General features: G+C 35.9%; 1 protein-coding gene across 2 annotated transcripts in view; it reads left to right on the forward strand.

Moving 5' to 3' along the window:
• The first annotated feature begins 5705 nt into the window (after positions 1-5705).
• Positions 5706-27504, forward strand: part of GEMIN8 (gem nuclear organelle associated protein 8) — a 29444-nt gene continuing 7645 nt past the window's right edge. Inside the window, exons 1-4 of one of the 2 annotated variants that reach the window (XM_074192422.1) lie at positions 5721-5808; positions 9233-9340; positions 17359-17397; positions 17953-18400. In XM_074192422.1, coding sequence (XP_074048523.1) covers positions 17395-17397; positions 17953-18400 — 451 coding nt within the window. In that variant the 5' untranslated portion in view covers positions 5721-5808; positions 9233-9340; positions 17359-17394. Of the gene's footprint in view, positions 5809-9232; positions 9341-17358; positions 17398-17952; positions 18401-27504 lie in introns of both variants that reach the window. The other variant, XM_074192421.1, reaches the window with a different exon arrangement.

A 27504-nucleotide genomic window follows, 5' to 3' on the forward strand; every position in this document is an offset into this window, starting at 1 on the left:
AGTAACCTAAAAAATTTGGTGCAATTCTCTATATATTTTAGAACAGAAACCTTTATCAGAATACCCAGTTGTGAAGATTGCTTCCCAGCTTTCTGCTTTTCTTCAGATTTCAGCAGCATTAATTTTATTAGTGCAAAAAATTTTTGATGTAACATAGTTAAACTCATTCATTTTGCAAATTATACTGTACTTTATTTCTGGTCATAAATTTGGTCCCCTTTCCATAAATCCGATAAATAGAATATTTCTTGGTCTATTAATTTATCTATGGTATAGCCGTTTATGTCCAAATCTTGTACCCATTTTGACCTTATTTTGGTATAGGGTGTGAGATGTGGGTCTATGCCTATTCTTTGTCATACTATTTTCCAGTTTTCCCCAACAACTTTTGTCAAATAATGAAATCTTATTCTAGAAGCTAATGTCATTGGATTTGTCAAATAGTAGATTAATCTAATCCTTTACTACTGTTTCTTTTGAATCTATCCTAATCCAGTGATCCATTACTCTATTTCAATTTTTTATTTTTGAGGGATGCAGATTTTTTATTTTTTTGAAAGATTTTATTTATTTTTAGTTTTACAATCCCCCCCCCTATTCTTGCTTCCCTCCTCCCTCCCTCCACCCCCCACAAAAGGCAGTCTGTTAGCCTTTACATTGTTTCCATGGTATAAACTGATCTAAGTTGAATGTGATGAGAGAGAAATCATATCCTTAAAAAAGAAAGGTAAAGTATAAGAAACAGCAAAATTACATAAGATAACAGGGGTTTTTTTTTTTCCCCCTAAATTGAAGGTAATTCTTTCTCTGGATTGAGATGCTATTCTCCATCACAGACAGCCCAAAATTGTCCCCAATTGTTGTTTTGATGGAATGAGCAAGTCCATCAGGGTTGATCATCATCCCCATGTTGCTGTTAGGGTGTACAATGTTTTTCACTCAGCATCAGTTCATCCAAATCCTTCCAGGCTTCCCTGAATTCCCATCCCTCCTGGTTTCTAATAGAACAATAGTGTTCACAAAATTTCCAATTCTTTGCCACCTCAAACAGGGCTGCTATGAATATTTTTGTACAAGTGATGCTTTTACCCTTTTTCATAATCTCTTCAGGGTATAGACCCAGTAGTGGTATTGCTGTATTATAGGGTATGCACATTTTTGTTGTCCTTTGTGCATAATTCCAAATTGCTCTCCAGAAAGGTTGGATGAGTTCATAGCTCCACCAACCATGCATTAATATCCTAGATTTCCCACAACCCTTCCAACAATGATCATTATCCTTTCTGGTCATATTGGTCAGTCTGAGAGGTGTGAGGTGGTACCTCAGAAATGTTTTGATTTGCCTTTCTCTAATAATTAGTGATTTAGAGCAATTTTTCATATGATTATGGATTGCTTTGATTTCCTCATCTGCAAATTACCTTTGCATGTCCTTTGACCATTTGTCTATTGGGGAATGGCTTGTCTTTTTTTTAAAAAAATTTGACTCAGTTCTCTATATATTTTAGAGATGAATCCTTTGTCAGAAACACTAGACATAAAAATTATTTCCCAATTTACTATATTTCTTTTGATCTTGGTTACAGTGGTTTTGTCTGTGCAAAAACTAATTTAATGTAATCAAAATTATCTAGTTTGTTTTTAATGATGTTCTCCATCTATTCCTTAGTCATAAACTGCTTCCCTTTCCATAGATCTGACAGGTAAACTACTCCTTGTTCTAGTTTGCTTATAATATTGTTCTTTATGTTTAAATCCTGTAACCATTTGGATCTTTTCTTGGTAAAGGGTGTTAGGTGTTGGTCTAATCTGAGTTTCTTCCATACTAACTTCCAATTTCCCCAACAGTTTTTATCAGAGAGAATTTTTATCCCAATAGCTGGACTCTTTGGGTTTATCAAACAGCAGATTACTATAATCATTTCCTGCTATTGCACCTAGTCTATTGCACTGATCCACCATTCTATTTCTTAGTCAATACCAGACAGTTTTGATGACTGATGATTTATAATATAATTTTAAATCTGGTAAGGCTAAGTCACCTTTTTTGCACTTTTTTTATTTAATCCCTGGAAATTCTTGACTTTTTATTTCTCCATATGAATTTTTTTTTTGCAAGGCAATGGGGTTAAGTGGCTTACCCAAGGCCACACAGCTAGGTAATTATTAAGTGTCTGAGGTCAGATTTGAACTCAGGTACTCCTGACTCCAGGGCTGGTGCTCTATCCACTGTGCCACCTAGCTGCCCCTTCTCCATATGAATTTAATTACAACTTTTTCTAATTCATTATAGTATTTTTTTGGAATTTTGATTGGTAGGGCATTAAACAGGCAGTTTAGTTTTGGTAGAATTGTCATTTTTATTATATTAGGTCGACCTATCCATGAGCAGTTGATGTTTGCCCAGTTATTTAAATCTGATTTTATTTGTATGAGAAGTGTTTTGTAATTGGTTTCAAAAAGTTTTTGAGTCTGCCTTAGCAAATAGATTCCAAGGTATTTTATATTGTCTGAGATTACTTTGAATGGGATCATAGACTTTTTTTAAAAAAATTGATTTAAGGCAATGGGGTTAAGTGACTTGCCCAAGGTCACACAGCTGGACAATTATTAAGTGTCTAAGACCAGATTTGAATTCAGGTCCTCCTGACCCCAGGGCCAGTTCTCTATCCAACTGTGCTATCTACTTACCCCAATTCATAGACTCTTTCGTCTATTTTTCACTGATTCCTTCTTCATACATGGCATTGTTTTCTTCTGTATCTGCAAAATAGTTTTCTATAGTGGTTCTTTTAGCTTTTTTGTTCATCTTTGTTGTTTTAGCTCTGTTGCTGGGATATAAGGAGTATAGTCCTAGCTTTTTATGTTGGGGTTGGGGGTCTGATTCCTGGTTTGTCATTGGTCAAGATGTTGCCTATGCAGTCCAGGTCTTGCCTTTGCAGTTTATTTCCTCCTTTGTGGACAGGTTCTGACTTAGCAATGGTTTGTTCCCAACCCAGTCCTTTCTTTTGCCCTGGTGTTCCCAGGGTTCAGATTTTGTTTAGGTTTGGGACCCTCCCTACTGCCTTGTTATCTAGGTGCCAGGATCTCTGCTGTTGTCAAGTTGTTAGGACCTGGACTGCACTGTGGCTCAAAGCCTCTTGCTGGCTTTCCCCTCTCTTTACCTCCTGGGCTTTACTTCTCCTTTTCCCCCAAAGAGTCAGACCTTCACTGAAGATTGAAAATTTCTTGGGATCTTATCTTTTTCTTGGTGGGATCTGTAATTTGAATGTCAGTGTAGAGACTTTATTTATCTTTGGTAGGGAAAAGCTCTGGGAGTATATTAGCTTCACAGTGCTATCTTTCTTCTGCCCCTGAAGTCTCTTTGATATTCAAAATCCTTAATAGCCCACCTCACCTTCCACCTTTCCAGTCTCCTTACAACTTATACCCTTTCCCATGAAATCTGAAATCTAGTGACATTGGTCCCCTTGCTATTCCTCCAACAAGACACTCCTCACTCTGAGCATTTTCACTGGCTGTCCTCCAAATCTGGAAAATTCTTTCCTTTATCTTTCCCTCCTGACTTTCTTCAGATCCCAGGTACAATTCCACCTTATACAGAATTCTAGTGCCTTTCTTTTATTATCTCCAAATGAACCTATTAATAATTTGTACATCATTGTTTGAATAGTTTCTTCCCAATTAGACTATGAATCCTGGAAAATAGGAGACTGTTTTTCTTTGCATCCTCAGTATATTGCACAGTATCTGAAACTTAATAAACATAATAAAATATTTACTATTATATATTTTTATATGAAACATAAAATATCACTTCTTTGATGGTTTAAGATCTTAGTTATTTAGCAATCATAGTGCTTTGAACATAAGCTCAATAACATTAAAATCATTGTTATCAAATATATCTGTAAAGAATATAAGGATCACATTTTTTGATATATCTTTATTAGATTTAATACTAAACCTTGCAAGTAAGAAAGACAGATGGAAACCAAATCCCTTGACCAAGAACTTCATTATAACCACACTATAAAGTACAATAGAGCATGTTAAATGTACAAGATGTTGTTTTTTTAAACATTGTTTATTTGTGCAGTACACTGTATGAGAAAATAAAGCAGATCAAATGATAAGACTGAGACCATATAAAGTTATATCAGTCATCATGATTTTGAGAATGAAACTAATAAAAGATTAGGAGCCTCGAAGCATGTCTAGTTTGTTAGTCACATAATTTACCATGCTTTTTGTTTATATACTTGCTTGGGAAGACAAGTAGAAGCTAGAACTAGAGCACATATGGGCATATGAACATATAGACATACAGAGCACATATATGGAAAGCAGGGTCATAGAACATGGGTCATAGAAGCAATTAATCCTCAAACTTCAGACAAGACCAATAACAAGTAGCCCAAAATATTGGCCTCTGAAGCTCAAAGACTGTATAAATCTTACTGGAAGCATGCAGGTTTATCTCATCCTACCCTAAGGATGTGAGAAAGAATCAAGGGTTTGATTCCCACAAGAATGTGAAGGGAGATTATTAGTTTACATTAAAAAGACTGGGGTATGCCTATATTGTTTGCCTATGGGCAGATATATGAATGTAAGACAAAAGACAGCCTCAACCTGATCAAAACCTGAGATTAGATCAGGTCTGCCCCACCTAATTCTGAGTTGAGCTAGGGTCTGTGTGTTCCTTTGTGCCTATTCAAGGAGGTTACTTTGGTATATATTAATTATATCAGTATAATGAGTAGGGGAAGGCAAAATATGGGGGTAAATGTATCAATTGGAATCCACATGACTTGGCAACAGAATGTCTATATGGTTAGAAAGAATGAGGAATCCTGGATAACTCCTAGATTGAAAGCCTCTGCGATTGGAGGATGGTGATGCCTTAGACAAAAGAGAAGAGGGAAGTTAAGAAAAGGAGACAGTTGAAGTGTGGGTGTGGGTGGAGGGGGGGGGATATCATAATTCAGTTTCTGGACATGTTGAATTTAAGATTTCTGAGACATCTAGATGGAGACATCCACTGGGTAGTTGGAAATGTGAAGCTGGAGATCAGGAGAGAGGGTAGGACAGGATATATGTCATCTGCATGGAGATAACTGAATCCTTGGGAGCTGAAGAGATCACCTACAAGAGACAACACAGGATTAGAGGATCTGGGACCCATACAAGGAAGTCTGAGAAGTCGGAAAGGTGGTAAACTAGGAGAGCAGGGTCAACAAAACCTAGAGAAGGGAAATATGGGCGGAGGGAAATAAGCCTCTCTATGTCAGGCACTTTACGGACATGAACCATCTTGCAAAAAGTGGGTGCGGGCATTTGATGGTGTCATTTGGCCCGCCGCAGTTTTCTAACCCGCCACAGGGGGTAACAACCCCTCGGGCTTCACGGGGTGGCAGTCAGCGGAGCTCGCTTCTGTCAGCCATTTACAAGCCCTGGCCCCGTGGCCAAGTGGATCCCTGGGCGGAGGGAGGAGGAGGGAGCGAGGAAGAGGAGGCCAGGAGGGAAGGGGACCGGAAGACCGCCCAAGGCAGAGGGCAGGGAGAGAGCTGTAAGAAAGCGCCAGGGGCGCCGGGAAGCCGGAAGAGAAGCTCCCATTAGCCCCTTCGGAGCTGCCTCCACCAATAGCGCCGAGGGGGCGGCTCCTCCCCACGTGCCTCCCTGCGTCACGCCCTGAGCGAGCCGCCCCGGATGCAGGAGGCGGGGCTTCCGGTCACGTTGGGCGCCCGAACTTCCCGGGAGGCTGGCGGTCCGTTTGGGCCGGAGGAAGTGCTCGGGTCCCTTGGGGTAAACTCCGTCTCCCCCCTCTTCCTTTTCCTAACCTGCCCCCCACCTCCGCCCGGAACAGTACCCCCGCGGTATCCTCCGACTGTGACCCAAGGGGGCCCTGAGGGCCCGCCTCCGGGCTCCCCGCTTCTTACGGCTCTTTAGGAGGGAACCTGCAGGGTGTGGGGAGGGCGACCGGGAAGAGAAGGCACCGGGCTTAGGGAGGACCAGAAGAGTGAGGCAGGTGATGCCCCGGGCCCTGGTATGAAGCTGTAAGGACCCCTTGGAGAGGCGGCGAGGAAACTGGGCTGAGGGCACCCGGGGCCGCAGGGCCGGGATTCCAGCGCAGCCCCAGGGTTTCCTAAGTGAACCAATGAAGCATTTAAGTGCAGAAATCTGGACAAAGTGCTGACTAAGCAAGAATAATAGCATTTATATAGGTTTTATTAGTTTTGGTATGTTAGGCTTTTTCTTAATGTTGTTGAGTCGTTTTCCTGTAATGTTCGACTTTGTGATGACATTTGGGGTTTTCTTGGCAAAGATACTGGAGTGTTAATGCCGTTTCCTTCTCTAGTTCATTTTACAGATGAGGAAACTGAGGCAAATGGGGTTAAGCGGCTTAGGCAGGATTTGAATCCAGTTCTTAACTATTCGCTATCTAGCTCCCCTTTCACAACTTCTACTGACATTTATTACATACGTCTTTCATATAAAGAATAAAAAGAAAGTGTTACTTTGTAGAGGTTCATTTTCAATAATTAAACAACTTTTCAGAATTGAAACAACATTACTGTATTTGATTTCTTGATATTTCTCCCTCTCTTCAAAATGCCATCTGGATTATTCATAATTAAAATGAAGGTTAATTAAACCCCTTAGGCTACTCAAAGGACCACAAACATTTTTTTCTTAGCTTATTCCTAATGTGCTATAATGCTAAGGGTTTGTCTTTTAAATCTAATTCTTAGCCATTTCTATTTATAACCTTTCAAATCTCTTTTTTGAATAAATAATTCTAACCTAAGGAGTTAAATGGCATAGAGTGGTAGATTTAGAAATAAGAATACCCAAGATCAAAACCAGCTTCAGATGCTTGCTAGTGGTTTGACACTGAGCTAGTCAGTTAACCCTGTGTGCCTCAGTTTCCTCTTCTGTAAAATGTGACTGATGATAGCACATATCTCCAAGAGATATTGTAAGGATCAAATGCAATATTTGTAAAGTTCTTAGCACAGTTGGTTCCTGTAGTATTGTAGTAACTAAATGTTGTGCGGCTTGGTGGTGCAGTGGATAGAGTACTGGGCTTGGAGTCATAAAAGTTCATCTTCCAGAGTTCAGATCCAGCCTCAGCCATTTAATTAGATTTGTGACCTTAAGCAAGTCACTTTATCTGTAAAATGAACTGGAAAAGGAAATAATAGCAAGTCTCTCAGTATTTTTTTCAAAAAAAAAAAACTCAAACATCAAATGGGGTCATGAATCAGACAAGACTGAAACAACTGAACACAAACTATAAATGTTTATTCCCTTCCCTTAAACAATGAAGTTTCTTTTCAGGTCATATAAAGAAATAATCAGAATTTTGAATTCGGAGAGATGTTTATATTCATCTGTTTCACTTCCTTCTTATAGATAAGAAAAATATAGGCCAGGGAAGTTAAATTATTTGCTTAGGGCTACATAGGTAATTATCTGACCTAGGAATTGAATCTAGCTATCTTGAATCCATATGCTCTAGTCTGTCTGCTGTTCTGCCATCATGTTACATGTAATTGCAGTTGTGAAATTATTTTTGTGAAAGTTTTCTTGAAGTTGAGGAGGCTAAAATAGTCAGCTCACAATCTTCTATTTGAGGTGTTTTTCTCTCATTTTTAAATATTCTAAAAACTTTTTTTTTTTATAAAATGTGGGCTGTTTTTTGGAGTCAGGAGTACCTGAGTTCTGGAGTCAGGAGTACCTGAGTTCAAATCCAGCCTCAGACACTTAATAATTACCTAGCTGTGTGGCCTTGGGCAAGCCACTTAACCCCATTGCCTTTCAAAAACCTAAAAAAAAAAATTGTGGGCTGTGTTCAAGTGAGACTTTTGAATCAAGGTTCTGCAACTGAAAGGTCTCATGAGTCTGACCTCCATACAGATTAGGAAACTGAGGCCCAGGGAGAATTATAACTCTTCTAAGATTTCACAGTTAATAAGTATTGAGTTAGCAATATGTAAAAAAAGACCATATTAGAGTGAAAACCCTTTTGTAATAGGAAAAAATAACAAAAACAAGTTTTTTTCCAAAGTTACAAAAGGTTGCTTTGTTATGCTTCAAAGATCATCATAGTGATTGAGATAAAATTCAAGAGAGTGTGTATTAATCACTTCAGTTGTTGAATGAATTTGGTCTATATTTATTTTACAGATGGTAAAGCTTGAAGAGATTGTTGTTTTCTGGTTCTGTTAGTGAGGTTTTGAGGCTAGAATGAGGGCTGTGGTCAGAGCAATAGAGGTGCTTTATATGATAGAGCAACAACTTTCTGCTTTCTAATAAGATGAGGCATCTGATAATACATAAAGTAAAGCCCTCACATTTTAATTATTGACCCATAAGTTAGGGTGATTTGTAAATATCTGCTACAGAACGTAACATTTAAAATTTTTACTTTTTAAAAGTAGCATTCTTTGTTCATTTCAGTTTAGTAAATAAATGCCTGCTATGTGTTCAGCTGTGTATAAGGCCTCAAATTCCTTAAAGAGATTTCAGTACTATTAGGTAATACATAAATACACAAATACAAAAGTGTCATAGTAATTGGGTAGAAACAATAAGTAGAATTCAGTTATTGGAAGGAATCAATTTAACATAGTCAAAAAAAATGCTAGATCTGGAGTTAAGAGAACTAGGCTTAAGTTCTGCTTCTAATGCTTACTATCCTAGGTAATCATCAATGAGGCACTTAATTTCTCTGAACCTCAGTTTCTTCATCTACAAAATGATAATAATCATATCATAGAATTGTTATGTATTTGAAATAGCATATTACCCTCATTCAGTCTGCAAGCATTTATTGAGCACCTACCTACCAGGCTCTGTGCTAGATCTTAGGCATACAACAAAATGAAACTTTCCTCAATGTATATTATATTGGAGGACATGTTCATTTATGAGTGTACATAGAATAAATACAAAGTATTGGGGCAAGAAGTGGAGTAAGGTATTAGCAGTTGAATACTTGGAAGTTTCTTTATACTGGACTTTGAAAGAAAGCAGGTATTCCAAGCAAGGAAACCAATCTATGCAAAGGAATGGAAATGGGAGATGGAATGTCATTTTGAATAGGTTTGGCTAGTCTGTAGAGTGCCTATAGGGAAGAAATGACTATTAAGTATAACAGGAGGTTTGTGTGAGGTTTCAAATGACTTTCAATGCCAAACCTTTGAATTTGTGTTTGATCCTATAGGAGTTAAGGAGCCACTGGAACAGGGGGATCAGAGCAGTGCTTTAGGAAAATCACTGTGATACCCATGTAGAGGATGGAAGCTGGAGCAAGACGAGACTTTTGAAGCAGGTAGAGTAATAAGGAGGCTATTGAAATAATTAAGTGATATCAGATATGCCAAGATAGACATTATAGGGGGTGACAGTGAGTTGGGAATGGCCCTGAGGTGGCAGAGATTTTATTTTATTAAATTCATTTGAATTTTTCTTTCTTCCCTGTCAGCTTCATTTTGTTCACATTGATGAATTGTAGTTATGGCTGTTAGGTAATGACACTGATTACAAGAATGAAGCAGAAAAATAAGTCTTAATTACTTTTTAGTCACATACAACTATACTTACACAGCTATACCACATACTTATTTCCCTTTGTGCACTTGATAGACTTCTTATTATTTTTTAATCAATCTACAGCTGTTACGACAGATCAGCACCTCACACATAACAAGAAAAGCTCAAAATGGATACATGATTTAGACATAAATGGAGTGATAACATAATCAGTGGAGCATAGAAGAAATCACCTGTTATGTCTGAATAGAGAAAGAATTTCTGACTAAATAAGAGAGAGAGAGAGACACGTTGATAAGAGGCAACTGAAAAATTTCAGTTTCCTAAAATGTAGAGTTTTTGTACCAACAACCAGTGTATTTAAAATTAGAAGAAAAATCAAGAGATTTGGGGGTGGAAAATCTCTATAGCAAATGTATCTGATAAAGTTCTCATTTCTAAAATATATAGGGAATTGAATAAAATTTATAGGAGTAAGAGCTATTTCCCAATTTGATAAATGGTCAAAGGATCTGAATATGCAATTTTCAGAGGAGGAAAACCAAGCTGCTATTAATAGTCATATGAAAAAATGTTCTAAATTAGTAATAATTATTTAGTTTTTTCAGTTGTGTCTGACTCTTTGAGACCCCACTAGGGGTTTTCATGGCAAAGATACTGGAGTTGTTTGCCATTACCTTTTCCTGCCCATTTTATAAATGAGGAAACTGAGGCAAATAGAGTTAACTGACTTGGCCAGAATTGTACAACTAGTCAGTGTCTGAGACCATATCTGAATTCAGGAAAATGGGTCTTCCTGACTCCAGATCTGGTTTTCTATCATTTCCAATAGGTGGGAGAGGGAGAAAGAGGAGAAGATAATTTGGAATTGAAAATAAAACAAAATTGAACTTTGTTTAAAGATATAATTTAGAGCAAATTTTAATATTTGATGGAAATATTTTTGCTGACATTTTCATCTAATAAAATATTTATTACCAGGGCTGACTGTTTATATAGCCCATATTCCTTAGTTAATGTTTTGTTAATGTTCATTTTACCCATAATTATATTATCCCCATTATTAGGAAGATAATTCAAAACCTATGTCTTTCTTAACTCATAATGAATCAGTATGTCATCATTACATGTAAAGTTCAACATGTTATCTTACTCCTTACTTATCTTTCTTCCTCTTGCTTTCCAATTTGTTGATACTTTTCCTACTTTTTTACCATTTTTCAATAGGTTGGAATAGGAGGGGGTAGGAAAAAAACTGACATAAATTAAAGGTTCAATAAAATATGAAAATGTTGAACTAATTGCTGAAATTAAGTTTAGGAGGGGCAGCTAGGTGATTCGATAGATAGAACCTGGCCCTGGAACCAGAAAGACCTGAGTTCAAATGTGACTTCAGACAGCTGATTCTTATAGTTGTGTGATCTTGGGCAAGTCACTTAACCCCTTGGCCTTGTAAAAACAAAAAAAAATTAATTTTAGCAATTTATGGTTTTGTTATACATTTCTATTAGGAAAAAATAAAAACTGAGTACCAGTTTTTTTAAAGGTATTTTTTTTAATGTTTGCAGTGTCTCTAACATAGGTACTTAAATGTTTTTAGGTTTCTTGTGAACTTGTCTGTACATAATAACTATAGCAGAAATAGAGAAACAGCTCTCCTGCTGATCTACAGGCAACTATGTGCTATAGTAGATAAAATACTAGACTCAGAGCAAGGAAGACCCCACTAAAATCCTGGCATAGGCTCACCAGCAAGTGAGACTCAGGTTTCGGGGGGTGGGGTCCTTTAGAGGTCATCTGGATCAAGCCTGGAGGCCTAGACGGAGATTTAGAGAAGTTAAGTGACTTAATCCAAAGAAATATAGACATTAAGTAGCAAAACTGAGATTTGAACGTGGGTTATCCCTAGATTATGTATATACCACAATACATGACAGTTTTATAGTATCTTCCTCCAAAAAGTGGTTAGGATTAAAAAGACCCTATATACTTATTAAGTTGTTGTTGTTACCCTTCCTGAGCATTCTAACAGAATTCTAAGTGGTCTTCCTCAGAAATTAAAAACCCAAATAATTGGACTTTTTGGCTACATGGCAGTTTGTTAGAAAAATACATGGTATATTTAGTGAATTCCAATCTCAGTATGAATCAGCGATATTAGATGGCAGCCATTGAAGGACTATGGAGATAATTAGGAATAGGAAGCATTCAAAAATCATTTATTAAGCGTTTACCCTGAGTTAGGCACTGATCTAAAAGCTGGAGATTTAAAGAAAGGGAAAAACAGCTCTTGCCTTGCTTAATAGCTCAGAGATCATTTTTCAAATTCAAGTGACAACATGTTCATAATTGGTACATTCAGAAGAAACAGGTCATCTGAGAAGGGAAGGCACTAACAGCTGGGGAAACCAGGAAATGATTCCTAAGTGGGATTTGAGCTGAGTCTGGAAGGAATGTGCTAAGAGGGGAGAGGAAAAGTGTTTGGTGCTTGAGTGGGAGTGCATAGTGCTTAGGAATAAAAAATAGATCCAATATAACTGGATCACAGTGCAGGAAAGTAGTCTTGTGTAAGAGTAAGAAGACTGTTGAGGTAGATAATGAGATTTAAACGCCCAGGAATAAAGATGCCATAGTTGCTCTTTTCTCCATCCTGGTCAGGCCTTTCAGTACTAGGGACTGCATTTTAGGAAGGAGATTGATGAGCTGAAGAGCACCCAGGAGAGGACAGCTAATATGGTAAAAGACCACTAGTCTATGCTATATGACAATTGAACTGAGAATATTTGTCCTGTAAAAGAGAAAGGGAAGGAGCAGGATGACAGTGTGATGAGTAGGGGGAAATCTGAAGATTTAAAGGACTGATGCAAATAAAAATATTCTAAATATTAAAGCTATTCCCAAGTGTAATAAAGTAGGCTGTCTTGGAAAATAATGGGTTTTTCCTCACAGGAAGTCTTCACAGGCTGGATGGTCACTCTCAGAGTATTATTCCTGTTTTTAAATTAGATGTTCTATGAGGATTCTTGTGAGATTCCATGATTTTGGTCAGTTGGATATATAGATATGATCTCAAAAAAGAAATGTTTTTTTTTCCATCTTCCAAATGTGACTTGACTAACTGGTGTTCAACTTTGAAATTTTTTCCTTGATTTAAAGAAAATCAAGAAACTTTTACTCTTTTATGCTACCTTTCAAATCTACAATAAAATTTTGAACAGTGACATATCAGTCTTCTGAGAACAGTTTTTTAGAACAAAAGTATTGTGGACCCATAACTTACGTGAATTTAGTATTTCCTCAGTGGTGTTCATGACAATGGTAGGTGTCAGATACAGACCATTAGTGGGAAGGGTTGCATTTCCCTGAACTTCTGCCACAGTCATCTAGGAATGGAAGCATCGTGGAAACGTGTGGGAATATCATTAGCTCTCCTGAAGGACAGTGACTAGAACCTTCCTAAATTGGAAGACCAGGGGAAGTAACTTTAGAGTATGGTTCAATCCATGCATTGCTGCCTTATTATTGACACTACTGTTAACAATTCTCAGAGTGCATTTGGTATGCATTCTCTTGATTGAACACATTGTTATTGAATGCCTAGATTTTTTTAAGACTGGAAGGGATCTAGATATGCAGAGATCTGGATTAAGCATTTTATATAGACCCTGTTCTGTGCCCAGCTCTGTGCTTTTATTATTCCCTATTTTAGAGTTGAGGACACCAGGCAAACAGGTTAAGAGACTTCCCCAGGGTTACACGAATCTTCTTGGACTTCATAAGTTTCATATATGGATATGATCTAAAAAAGGAAAGTTTAGGTTTGGTTATTTTTTTCCTTATCTAAGTGTGTGACTTGCCTAACTTTTATTCAGCTTTTGTATTTTCTAGGCCAGCTAGCCTGTAAGCATTATTCCTGCCTTGTTTGCCACAGTCTCACCTGTGCCTGTACATTTTATTAGAATCATTTCAGAGAAATAAATATTTAACTGTGGGTCCCAAAATGATTTATGTTAATCAGATCACAGAAAACAGTAAGGAAGGTCTACTATGATATATTAGCTACTGAAGTTTGTTTATTTTTTTTTAATTTCAGAATTAGTTTATAGAATAGTTGGTGCTTTTCAAAAGTCAGTCAAAGGGCATGTTTTCATATGTATAATGTTCAAATTTCTGGTGAGAGAAGAAAAATTTAAAACAGCTGCAAAGTCTACATTAGCATGTGAGAGGAAGAAGATGCCTTTTATGTTTATACTAAGTATCTGCCAGCCATATCCTAAGTTTACATGAATGTAAATATACAGTAGATATTTGTGTGTGAGAATATATATACATATAATGTTACTGTTTTACAGAAAGGAGAACATTACTTATGCATGGTATTTCTGGTTAGCTAGATTTGAAATTGGCAAATTTTATGGACCAATCTAGACTTTTGTCTTCCTTTTTTTTCTTAATTTTCTGTATATTTTTAATACATTAAAATACATAGCACTTAGAGATGTGTAACTAAATAATAAGCTTTAAAAAAAGAAAGCTTCATGGGAAAATTTCTCTTTTAGTACTTGGAGACTCTTTTATTTGCCTGCAGACCACAGCAGTGTTTAGTGAATGACCTCAACCCTGTTTTTTCTTCCTTCCCTTGGTGGTGTGGGGGAGACAATGAATTCAGTCTCTGTACTAGCTTGGTTTCAGCTGTGTGGTGACTATTATGCCATTGTGCTGACTTGTGGTGGCTTCATGATTTGCATTTCTGTTGACTGCAGCCCTTCCTGACATTACCAATCTCTTTTCATTTAGCTCCACTGTCCCATAAGGTGAAAAGTTGCTGTTCAATTGACTAAGCTATTAAAAAAGCAGCTGGCAGACCTGGAAAAAATATTTCAAAGAAACATACAATTAAATGATACAGAACTTCAGATTTGTATCTCCTATCTCTTAAACTTCTTATTGTTAGAGGGTAGGTATAGTGACTGGAATTGTGACTTTGATACCTAATATTATTTTAAATAATTCCAGGAATCCCAGTAAGTTTTTTCCTTCGTGGATTTTTATTCCTGGAAAGAACTCCACATTTTCCTGAGAACCTGAGTGAAAGGTCAGAAGGAATACATGTATTTGATCAACTTAAAGCTTTTAGATTGGCTTTCTCACTTTGGGAAGTTGACTCTGATGAGGCCAAAGAAGTATAAAACTCAGTTGTTGGCTCTCATAGTCATGAAATTATGTTTTTGATTACTGTATATGTTGAGCTTTTAAGCTTTATAAAGAACTTGTTTTAAAAAAATGAAATGGACCTATTTCTGAGTATAAAATAAAAAAACCTAAATTCTTCCCCTTAATATCTTCCTACTCCTATCAGTGAAAAATCTCAGAATTTCCTAGGAAATTAAAAGCCCTAGTATTTTCTGATTTACCTCCTTAATATGCCTCATCTATTTTGTGATCCTTCATTAGCTAATTGGGAAGAGATACTAAAATGGTATCAGAAGACTTAGATTGTTAACACCTGGCAGTGTGACCTTAGCTAAGTGATTTATCGACATAGATATACACACACCCATACACAGCAGCAGAGAATAAGGCACTTCTTTATTATTGCAAAACACAGACTTTGTCACACTGAAGAACTTTGAAAGTATTTGAGCTAGGAGAACAAAGTACCAATTTTCTTAGTGATAAAAGGAGGAAACAAAATCATTTATTAAAATTTTCTTGTATATTTAGTCAATATTCTTAGAAAAAAGTCTAAATAAATTATTCAGGCTTTGTCCAAAACGATAGTAACTGCATCTATTTTTAAAAATAGATTATAAATTTATAAAAATGATTTGATAGATTTCCCCAATTATAAAATAAGTGAGCTTGCTTTAAAAAATCACTTGCCTGATTTGCGGAAGCAATTCTTACTTTATCTGAAAGAACTGAGATAGCCCTTAACTAGGAGAAGATACAGAGCATATTTGCTATGAAAGAGGAGCAGGGAATAAGCATTACTAGAGCCCTTCCTATGTGTCAGGAACTTTGCTTGTGCTTTACATAATCTCATTTGATCCTCACCATCAACATACAATGGACAGTGGAGAAACAGAGGCAAATGGAGACTAAGTTATCCTGCCTGAGGTCACACAGCTAATGAACATCTAAGACCAGAGTTGAACTCTGGTCTTCCTCTTTGCAGATCAGGGCTCTATCCACCCAACCATATAGTCACCTCTAAAAGATGATCCACTGGGGGCATATTCCATGTGAACAAAAACAGTAATAGGCTTGTCTAGTGATAGTGCACTAAAACAAACATTTGAACCTGAAAATCTGATTATGTTCTGATTACAAATGAGGAAATAATTTTCAGTTTGTCAAACAAGGAGGAGCGTTTAAAAAATTTTATAACATTTAAAAAATTGTATTTTTATTTAAATGTTATTTTATAATATCTTGTTGATATGAAATGGGATTTTAAGTCTTGCCCAAGGTGACACAAATAGTAAATGTCTGAGGATAGATTTAAGTTAAGGTCTTCTTGACTTCACTCAGCACTAAGCAGTATGCCTTCTTGATAATAAATAAGTGATATTATTAATAAATACATGATATTAGACATGTACATTTACATCTTTGTTTATAAAATTATAAAATCTAATTTTCTGAATAAAAGAAACTTAAGAAAAATTTGCGAAGATGATTTTATGAAAGTTGGAGGAGTGAGAATTTTGTATATATGTGTGCAAAAGTGGAAATGTTATTACATAAAGTTTAGAAACTACTGGTGTGGGAGTATGTTATGTTGAAAAATACATGCTTTCTGCAAGTTTTGTTATTCAGTTGTTAAGGTAGGAAGAAACTAACATTCACGACCAAGTACAATCGATGTCTTGGGAAATTCATATTTTGGCCCAAATTTGGCACGAAATTTTCCATACTGGTACAAAAGGGAACTTTTTTCCCAATCTCAAAAAAGTTTAACTTCTATCCTGTCAACCTATTTGAAAAAGAAGTGCAGGTTTTTAAACCAATAAAGAGACACTAGGAAGTGAGAGTAGTGAAAATGAAGGAATCTTTTTCAAGAATTCTTAACCTTTGTGTTTTATAGACTTCTTTGGCAGCCTGCCAAAGGGGTCTATGGACCCCTTTTCAGAATATTTTTAAATACATAAAATAAAATATTTAAGATTGCAAAAGAAGCCAACAATTTTAAATATCATTATCAAAAAATTCTTAGAAACAACTTCAAGGACCCTAAGTTAAGAACTCCTCCTTTATGACAATCAAAAAAAAAAAATCTCACTGGAAGTGCTAAAATTGGGAGCAGAAGAAAAACACATAACTTCTCAGATTCCTGATATTAAAGTTGAGCTCTATAAATTGAAGAAAGGTTTAGAAAGATGTGTTATATTCAGGCTTGTGATGAGAACCAAGCTAAGTAATATAATTATGTGTTTAGAATTTTTTTATATATTGCTTTAATTTTGTATTAATCTGCAAATATAGTGACCAGCATATATTTATGCTTTGTTAATTTTAATAATACTTAAGTGCTTATAGAAAAACCAATTGAATTCTAAAACATGTAATCTTCAACTCAACTATGACAATGGGAAACAACCTTGGATATTTGAAATCAGACCATACTCAAGGCACTCCTATCCATGTGATGTCATTTTACTTGAATTAGAAGCATTGGAATTAGGAGGAAATAGCCTCTAGAAGACTTCTGCTACTTCATTCTAAACAAATAATTATAAATGTCACATACCTATACTAATCATAACATTTATAGTATGGTATTTTGTATTCCAGGTTCTGGTGGCTGTTTTGAACTGGGACACATCAGTGATGGTAAGAATTTTTTTTTTAAACTTTAGTGAAAAGGAAATGTATTTTAAGTATTATTGCATATGTTCTTCATCTACTGGAAGAGAATTAAGAACTAGAACAAATAAATAGTAATAAAATAATAGTAATATCACATAGTAGAATTTTTTTTCCTACTTGATATTCAAGGAAAGAGTTGCTTCACACAGTATTTGGAGAAACTACTGTCCCTCAGCAGTTTCCTGGTTTCTTGGAACAAAGTGCCTCAGATTCTCCTCTTACTCTCTAGTTGTGAATGACCCACACAGTATGGATCTTTGTATCCCCCTCCCCATATCTTTCCTGAAAACTATTAGCCTACTTTCCAATTTTCTGGTATTATGTAATCTTGAACTAGATGTTTTGTATATGTCTTGTGCTTCCTCCATCCTTCTTCACTTATTAAGCATTTTGTGAATATTGATCGTGTTCTATACTTCTCATACTTACACATAGTACCTAGCACAATAATAGGTTCTTAAAATTATCATTTGTTTGTGTAAAAGTTGTTTTTATGTTCTGTATACCCATGTGTTTTAGGATTCATCACAGGGAGACACTGAGCCATGGTATTCTGAGAGAGCATATACAAGATACTGGCAACATTATAACCAGGCCATGCAGTGGATGCGTAGGCACCAGAATGCCTACAGGAAGGCTATGCTGTCATTCTACAATTCCCCATGGTATTTGCCTGCCCTCATTCCAAACAGTCGTTATGCCGACTGGGGTGGAGATGACCAGTCATCCAACGAGGATTATTTGTCTTCCCATGATTGGCATAACAGATCACAATATCCTAGCTGGGTACAGCAGCACCCTGATAATACCCACAGTTACCAAATGACCACAAAAGAAGACCCAGTTTCCTCCACAGAAGAAGAATCCGATTCTGATGGGGAAATAGAATGTGATTTAAGTAACATGGAGATCACTGAGGAGCTCCGCCAGTTTTTTGCTGAGACAGAGAGACACAGAGAAGAGCTAAGTAAGTTTTGACTGCTTCCCCTATTCTTTTCTCATGCAGTTTTCTTTCTCATTAACTGTATCACTATGTTGAGTTTCCTCCTCTACCCCATCCTTGAATTTCGTGACTTATTGGAGGTGGCCTATCCAATAAAATGTGTGACTGAGGCAGTGCCAGCCAATGGAGAGTTAGCTGAACTTGGAGTTCCTGGCCCCATTCATAACTTAGCTGTCCTAGAGCAAGCCACTTCATTTTTCTGATTTTGTTTTTTTCACTTGTAAAATGAGGAGAGAGTTGAATAAGATGACCTTTAAGGTCCCTTCTAGCTCTAAATTTATGGTTTTCTAATGATTATATGACATCTTAAATCAGAAAGTCCTTATACTTTTTGCAGTCTCTATATATTGGGCTCATTGATGCAGAGTAAATATAAAATGGGCACAGAGTGGAAATGCACATGAGAATGTTGTTTAGCAGAGTCACTAAAGGGTCAAGCTAGCACAACAGGACTCAGACATATAGGCCTGGCCCCATAGGCAAGTACTGAAGTTTTTAACTGTCCTAGATGCAAACATTTTCAGTAGTTTTATAGTCCCACCACTCATACATCCCAAGAGACCTGGAAAAATTCCCCTGACACACTAAAAAGCTCAAGAAGTCATTTTTATTTCTAAATAATAGCATACACTGAAACACCTGCTGTCTTTGATGCAATATAATCATGACCCATTTCACAGTGACAGTTTGTCTCCATTAAAACTTGAATTTTACAAATCACATTTTCTTTTTAAAAATTTTTATTGGTATTTTTTGTTTTTATATTATGTCCCTTTCCCAATAAGTCTTTTCTCCTTTCCCATTCTACTGAACTGGCTTTTAACAAAGAATGGTATAAAACAATTCAACAAAACTAATCAGTATCTCAAACAAATTCTGCTTTACATGAAGTGTGTTATGGTTATCTGCCTTGCAAAGAAGGGAGGAAGTATATTCTAATGGTGCATCTCTGTGGCTAAGCTTGGTCATTATAATCTTGCAGAATTAAGGTTTCTTTTATTGTTTTTTTCCCCATTTCCATGAATTTATGTATGTCATCAGTACCTATTAGAATAGCATAATAGTGTGTAAGTTATTTTTTCCATGAGAATTTAAGCTTCTTATAAGGACTATTTCACCTGCATGTTTGTATTCTCAGGGCTTAGCATAGTGCTAATAAGCACGTAGTAAATGTTTAATAAATGTTTCTTTCTTGTAATCTTACATATTGTTTTTCCTCATTCTGTTTATTTAGTTTTGCATCAGTTTATATAAATCTTTCTATGCCTCTTCATATTGCATTCAATATTTGTTAGAGCATAGTGAGGTTTCATTGCCTTTACATATTATAGCTTGTTTATCCCTTCCCCAGAGTTATCTTCCTTGTTTCGTGTCCTTTACTTCTTTAAGAAGCACCACCATAAACATTTTGGTAGCTATAAGATCTTCGTAGCATTGACTTCATCATTGAAAATCAATTTCAATTCATCAAAACTGGAATTTTTCTTTATTGTTTAATGTAAGCTCCTTAGAGAAGAGACTATTTTTGTGTCCATATCTACCATTTAACATAGTGTCTTGTACCTGTTAGATACTTTAAAATGTTTGTCCAATTGAAATAAATTATATTTGACATTTAAAGTCTTTTTACAGTACACAGAGTCATGGACTCATCAAAAGTCATTCAGTTCAAGCCAAGTCTGTAATATTTTACTTAATGAGATCAACACTGTGAAAATACTTGTAGTGGCCTCCACATAGATGTGGACAAATAGAAAATTTTCCCTTGAAAAAGAATTAAGTAATAAAAATATCAAGAAGCAGCTTCCCCCACTTAATCAGTTTTCTTGGTTGAGATAGAATCTCTAGTTCCTGCTTGTTGGTTATATTTATATTATAGGTTGACTTTTAATCTGTAAAAATAACATTAAGTTTTTCCTTCTAATCTTTTATCTTTGTATTTCTCTTATGAGTTTTCTGACTTTTTATTCTTTGTAAACAGTGTTACAGTATTTATATATTCTACACTGGGGGGGGCAGGGATAACTAGGTTCTACAGAGGAACTTTCCAAAGGAAATTACAAACTACATCTTACCTCCCTGGAAATTGTACTTAACACTAAATTACTTACGTAATATTTCATTTTTTTTAAAATACATTCATAATTAGTTTAATGTTAGAAGGAATTGTTTTGGTTACTTTTTCGTTAACTAACTATAAAGAATTTTGAGGATTAGGAAGATGGGAATTCTAACTAACTGGAGGAATTTGTAGCAATGAGTGGTTCCAAGCATTAAGCTAAGCTATGGGCATCTAGTTCCCTGACATGAACTCTAGGGAAAACTATTTTGTTCATATGTGTAAGTTAGAAATAATATCAAGGAAAAAACATTTTCATTTTGTATGAATAGTTTCAAACTAAATACTTAAAAAATTTTGTGTTTTGATTTTGGTTTACAATTTCATTCAAAGCTCTAAAATACTTTTGCCAAGTAGTAAATGTTTTACTTTACAAAAATAAAGTGGAAGTTACCAAGGAGAAAGGAAGAAGCAATTGTTTTTACAAAATGAATGGTACTTTTAATTTAGCTTTTCTGTTTTATTAATTTAGTAATAATTGTCAATATATTGCATTCCTTTGATATGAGAATTGGCTTTCATGAGGAACTGCCAACCTAGGTTATTTCAAGACCTTGACTTAGTAACTATGTTAATAATTGTGAAAATACAATGTTCTTCAACCTACTTTTAGATGCCTTCAACCAAAAAAAAAAGCAAAATGTTACTGCAATAAAGACTATCTCCAGAAAGAACATTATGTGCAGTGAGAATTTTTTCTTTGAAAACCAAAGAGAATCCTCCCCAAATACTTTTACTTTATTGCCTTAGTGATAACAAAGGCACTTCAGAAAATAAATTATGGCAATATTTATGCACGCTTTTTTAAATTTTAGAAACTTGAACATTTTCAGAGGATAGTGTTAATCAAATTATAGGTTTGCTTTTATGTATTACAACAAAAAGTGTTGTTTTATGAGACCAAAATTTATATGTTCACTTATGTGATTTAGTTGAATGAAAGCAGAGGGTGACTACGATTTCTATTATTTCCCATGTTTCTCCTGTATCAGATTGTGGCACGTCCCACGTCCCTCCCAACCCCCTCAAATAATAGTTTCTTGTTTCTATAGTCTTAACAAACATTAAAACATCACTTTGTTACAGTCTTTTGACTCTCAGATCTTAATAAATTCTAACATCAATTTTCACATTAGGTAGACATTTTCATTGAGATTCAGTTATATCTTGAAATGTTCTTGGTTAAATAGAACTTGAGTAGCATGAAACCTTGATTAATGTAGGAGTTTTTAGGTTATAGGTTAAAAAAAGTCTTAACTATTTGATGATTAAGTTTATATTCTACTTTAATAAGATTTATTTAGAACATTTTTGGAAAGTTTGGGTACCAAAACAGTAAAATTTATAAAAAGTTGAGAACAAGAGAAAATTGAGACTTGTCAGAAAAGTTTGCAAATTTTTAAAATGAATTTCACAAATATATGTTTTACAAAGTTTATAAGGTCATTGCTTTAGAGCTAGAAGGAACCTTACAGAGAAAATTTTTCCAGTTCCCTCATTTCACAGACGAAGAAACATTAAGTTACTTGGCTCAGGTCACAGAATATTAAAATGGTAGGTGTGAGATTTAAGCTAGGTCCTAACTTCAAAGCCAATGATCTTTCCACTATCCTCTATTCTTAGTGTTTTATCTTCACTTCAAGTAAAATTCTTTCAAATTGGACTTCATGGTCTTGTTTATAACTCCTATGAATCTAAATATTTTCTAATTTAATTTCTTAACATATTATTTTAATTGTAGTAATGTAAAATTTGGTAATTTTTAAAACAGGAGAATAAAAATGCTACCATTAATAATATAACCTATCTTTGACTATGTAACTTCCTCAGACTTAAATAATAACTCTGACTTATGGAAGACTAGTTAGCTGGGAAGTTTCAAAATTCTGATGTATAGAAGATGCATATGGGTAAGAAAAGAAATGTATATTAATTTCTTACTCTCAAAACACAGACTTTTCAAATTTTAGCAGATTTGCCAAGAAAGGTTGTTGTTTGTCCTTTGTTCTTAAAGAGGACCATGCCATCAAAGAAGTGATGTCATGATCTGCAAATAAATTGGAAGAAAGGTACTGTTAAACAAGCAGTATCAGAAAGTAATAGAGTTTTCTTGCAATTCTTGCAATCAAGCCTCAGTCAATCAAGTATTTATTATCCCTACCCTCAGGCTACTTATAGTCTAGTTGAAGATGCATGATGGCACAGTGGAAAGAGCACTGACCTTGGAATCAGGACAGGAGTTCAAATCCAGCCTCAGACATTTGCTAACTGTGACCTTGGGCAAGTCACTTAACCCTGGTTGCCTCACCTCCAGGACCATCTCCAGTCGTCCTGATTCATATGTGACCACTGGACCCAGATGGCTCCAGAGGAGAAAGTGAGACTGGTAACTTAGCCTGGAACCTCTCACTCAAATCCAGAAGATGTGCTTGTCATGGCATTACTGCCCTGATGTCTTGGTCTTCTTTGAGAATGAAAGACAAGACTTCCAGCCAAGATGGCAGAGAAATGCCAAGTCCTGTTCTAAGGTCTCCTGATCTTCTCTCAAACAACATGAAACAAACCTCTTAATGGAAGTCCCACCGACAAAACCCAGAAAGAGAAGCCAGGAAAAGAACATTTACCTCAAGGTCTGTCTTTGGGGATGGGGGTTTGGTGAGAGCAGAGTGCCAACAGCCAGTGGGGGAGGGGCCAGAGCAGGATGAATCTGAGAGCAGCCCTGGAGGCTTTTGCTGTGGGAACCACTCCACTCTGAGAAACAACCAGAGAGTGGAGGTGTGGCCATGGGACTGACAGTCTGGGACTTACAGGAAGGGCTGGAGAGAAGGTTCCAGCCTCTAGCACTCCCTACTGGATGGGAGGAGATATTACACTCAGTGAGTAAAGCCTCTAGGGATCTCAATACCGAACCTCTGTGAACCAGTCCCTCCCCCAACACAAGATCTTAGGAAAATGAAGAAAGGCCAGCAGAAAGGGGGGATCATAGAAAAATTCCTAGAAGGAAAAGACCCTAATTCAGAGAGGCGTAGAACCCCTGAGGAGAATATGATTTGGTCTCCAGCACAGAAAGATTTCCTTGAAGAAATCAGGAAGGAGTTTAAAAATCAATTGGAAAATTTGGGAAAAGAAACCCAAGAGAAAATTAACACCTTGCAACAAGAAAACAAATCCTTGGAAAATACAATTGGACAAAAAAGAAAATAATTCTCTCAAAACTTCAAATGATTAAAGGGAAAACTCTTACAAAAATAGAATTGACCAATTGGAAAAAGAGTTGCAAAAGGTAAATGAAGAAAATTCTTCCCTAAAAAAAGAATGGAGTCTATGGAATCCAATGATGTCATGAGACAGTAAGAATTTGTTAAACAAAATGAAAAAATAGAAGAAAATGTTAAATACCTCATCAGCAAAACCACTGACCTTGAGAACTCAAGGAAAGATAACCTAAAAATTATTGGTCTTCCTGCAAACATTGAAGAGATAAAAGCCTGGACTCAATATTACAGGATTTAGTGATGGAAAATTGCCCTGATATCATGGAGCCAGGGGGCAAATTAGTTACTGAAAGAATACATGAATCCCCTTTGGATAGAAATCCCAAACTGAAAACACCAAGGAATACTGTAGCCAAATTCCAGAAATATCAGATAAAAGAGAAAATCCTGCAAGCAGCCAGAAAAGAATTTAAATACCAAGGAGCCACAGTAAAGGATTACACAGGACCTGGCAGCATCAACATTAAGGGATCAAAGGGCCTGGAATGCAATATTCCGAAAAGCAAGGGGGATTGGAATGCAGCTAAGAATCCATTATCTGCCAAAACTGAGCCTTTTCTTCCAGGGCAAAAGGTAGACATTTCGTGAAATAGGAAATTTCCAACTTTTCCTGATGAAAAGACCAGAGCTTAATAGAAAATTTGGACTTCGAACAGGAGACTCAAGAGACACATGAAAAGGTAAACTTAAAATTGGGGGGGGGGGGGTGAAGAAGGGGGAAAAAAACTGTTATCAAATAAGATGAAACTGGCAATATCCCTACCTGGAAGAAAGACTTTACAGTTCTCAAGAAATGTAAATCTATTAGAGAGAATTTAATTAGTCAGAAGAGATGGATACGCATGACTTATTTGAAAAACTATTATCCAATAAGATGAAACTGGATATGTCCTTACCTGGGAGAAAGGCTCTAATAACTCTCAATAATTGTAATTCTAATACAGAAAATAGCCTGATGGACACTCATGACCTTTCTGTGACTCAGCATGATTTAAAAACAATACCTCCTTGAAAAGGAGAACAGTAAAGATATGGGAGGATGGAGGAGACTGAATGGGGTACATATTACTACATTAAGATATTTTGCCAAATTAAGATCCTATTTGTAGAAAATATTCAACAAGCTATATTTAAGGTATTTAAGACTCTAAGAATAATAACTGGCATTTATATAATTCCTTAAACTTTATGAAGTATTTTACATAAATCATCCCAATTTTCCATATTAGGAGGAAGGTAACATAGGTATTATTATTCCCATTTTAACAGATAAGGAAGCTGAGGCTCAGAGAGGTTATGGGACTTGCCAGGGCCACTACAATTAGTGTCTGAGGTGGGATTTGATCTGTGGTATGGAATTTTTTTTTTAAGGATTTTGCAAGGCAAATGGGGTTAAGTGGCTTGCCCAAGGCCACACAGCTAGGTAATTATTAAGTGTCTGAGACCGGATTTGAACCCAGGTACTCCTGACTCCAAGGCCGGTGCTTTATCTACTACGTCACCTAGCCACCCCTTTTTTTTGTGTGTGTATGCTATGGAGTTTGATCTAAAATAAGGCATACTCCAAATGTAGTACTCCTTCCATGGCATCATGCTGCCTATTTTAAAAATAATCAAGATTTCAAATCCAAGAAACTGCCAAATTATAAGAATCTCCATAAGCAACAGTTGTTCTTCACATTTTGGCCAGATTATTCTACAGCTGTTTAACTAAGACTCAACCTTTTGTCCTTAAAAAAAAAGAAACTAATTGTGTCAGTGATTGAGAAAGCTTGCTTTCAGAGGAAGTAATTAGCTGATAAATAGGAAATTATACAATTGTGTATAATTAAAAAATAATTTTCTTATTTTATAAGATAAGCAATTAGGGGAAGCTAGGTAGCATAATGGATAGAGCACCAGCCCTGGAGTCAGGAGGTCCTGGGTACAAATGTGGTCCCAGACACTTAATAATTACCTAGATGTGTCACCTTAGGCAAGTCACTTAATTTCATTGCTTTAAATAAATTTTTAAAAAGCAAATAAGTTAAAGAACTATTATTTTAGAGTGTTAAAAGTAGCAACCAATAATAGAAGGATTTAAATCTACTTCTCTGACTCTGAATTAGCATTATTTTGCAGTCTTTTTTCTACTTTTTAGGGATTAAATCAGTCACTATTGTGATGGATGCTGTTTAGTCATCTTCAAATACAGTTTTAATTTTGTCTTTGAATGTCATAATTAGTGTGCAAATGGAATATAACCTTGATTATGATTTCCTGCAGCTAATCTAGAAAAGGGAAAATGAAGATATGAATCAGGTTCAAATTTAGATATTAGAGAAAGAAACATGAGGTCCCTGTTTTACCTCCTCCAAAACCAACCTTGTATATTGCATTGTAATTAGTATTGATTCAAAGATTTGCCCCCATTGAAATTATCGAGCAAGCAATAATCATTTGTTTAGCACTTTTTGTATTTTAGGGGCTAAGGTGTTGGGTATATAAGTGAAAGAAAGGGATGTGTAGAAAGGTCATGTCAATAAGTCAGTCAACAAATATTCATTAAGTACCTAATTAAGTGAGGGTTGAAATGACAAGATTAACTGTTAGATACATAGGATAGGTAAAAATAAGGAAGTACTCAAGGATGGCACTGAAGTTACTAGCTTGGATGATTGGGAGAACTGTGAGGCCCTTGATAGTAAGTAGTTTTATATTCCTCAATTGTATAGAACATACAAGTATTCAAAACAAAAGTAGTCCTTGAAGAAAAACATTCTTGGTGAGAACCACTATTGGTGCTAAGTTCCTCTCAGGAGGCCCACAGCTTTCTTATGGTTCCTGTCTTTATTATTTTTGGAAGAGAAAGAATAATAATATATACTAGAAGTGGCCATGGCATAACCTAGCCACTCACTTGACTATTTAGTTATCACTCCATTTCTCCTTTCCCTTTTATAAAACAAACTTCTCTTCAGTGGTTCTTATCATTGTCAATATGATCTCCCTTACCTAAACAGGAATGTGTAAAGCTTAAGCTACAGACCTTAGAGGATGAAGGAGAGCAGAGAAACTCAATAGAGGCTGTCAGACTTGGTGCTCCAGACCCAGCAAGTATTACCTGTCAAGGGGACATGTTCTTCTTTAAATGTTTTAAATAAATGTAGCAGCTTAGAGGAAGGCAATAAAGTCACCTCTTCTGGACCATTCCTATCCATAAAATTCTAGACCAGGAAGTTAAGTGGGCATCAGGGGAATAGTTAGAAATGTCTGATGTCTACACTTCAGAAATCCCACTCCCTCTGAGACAAACAGATATCTTAGTTTTCTGAGCATGACTTTTAAATACCTGGGATATCTGGGCAAGTGATTTACTTGTCAGCTCAATATATTGCTGAAAGCCTTAGAGTAACAAAGATGCGCATTAACTTTCTTTCTCTCAAGGTAGTAATAGACCAAATATTTAGGTTCTGCATTTTATAGTAAGTCACTTCCTATATCTATTTTCCATGAATAAGGCATGAGTTATATTTCATTTACGGTGCTTGACAGTCTTTTGGCTCTTCTACAAAACTTTTTTCACATTAAAAATAAACCACAGATGTTCTGAGACAAAAGTGACTAAATGCTTGAGTTATTTTTCTGGGTTTACAGATATTTTGGTTCACTTGTAATTCCGACACTTAATTCCA

This window comes from Macrotis lagotis, chromosome 6 (genome assembly GCF_037893015.1).
Source record: "Macrotis lagotis isolate mMagLag1 chromosome 6, bilby.v1.9.chrom.fasta, whole genome shotgun sequence".
NCBI classification, from domain to species: Eukaryota; Metazoa; Chordata; class Mammalia; order Peramelemorphia; family Peramelidae; genus Macrotis; species Macrotis lagotis.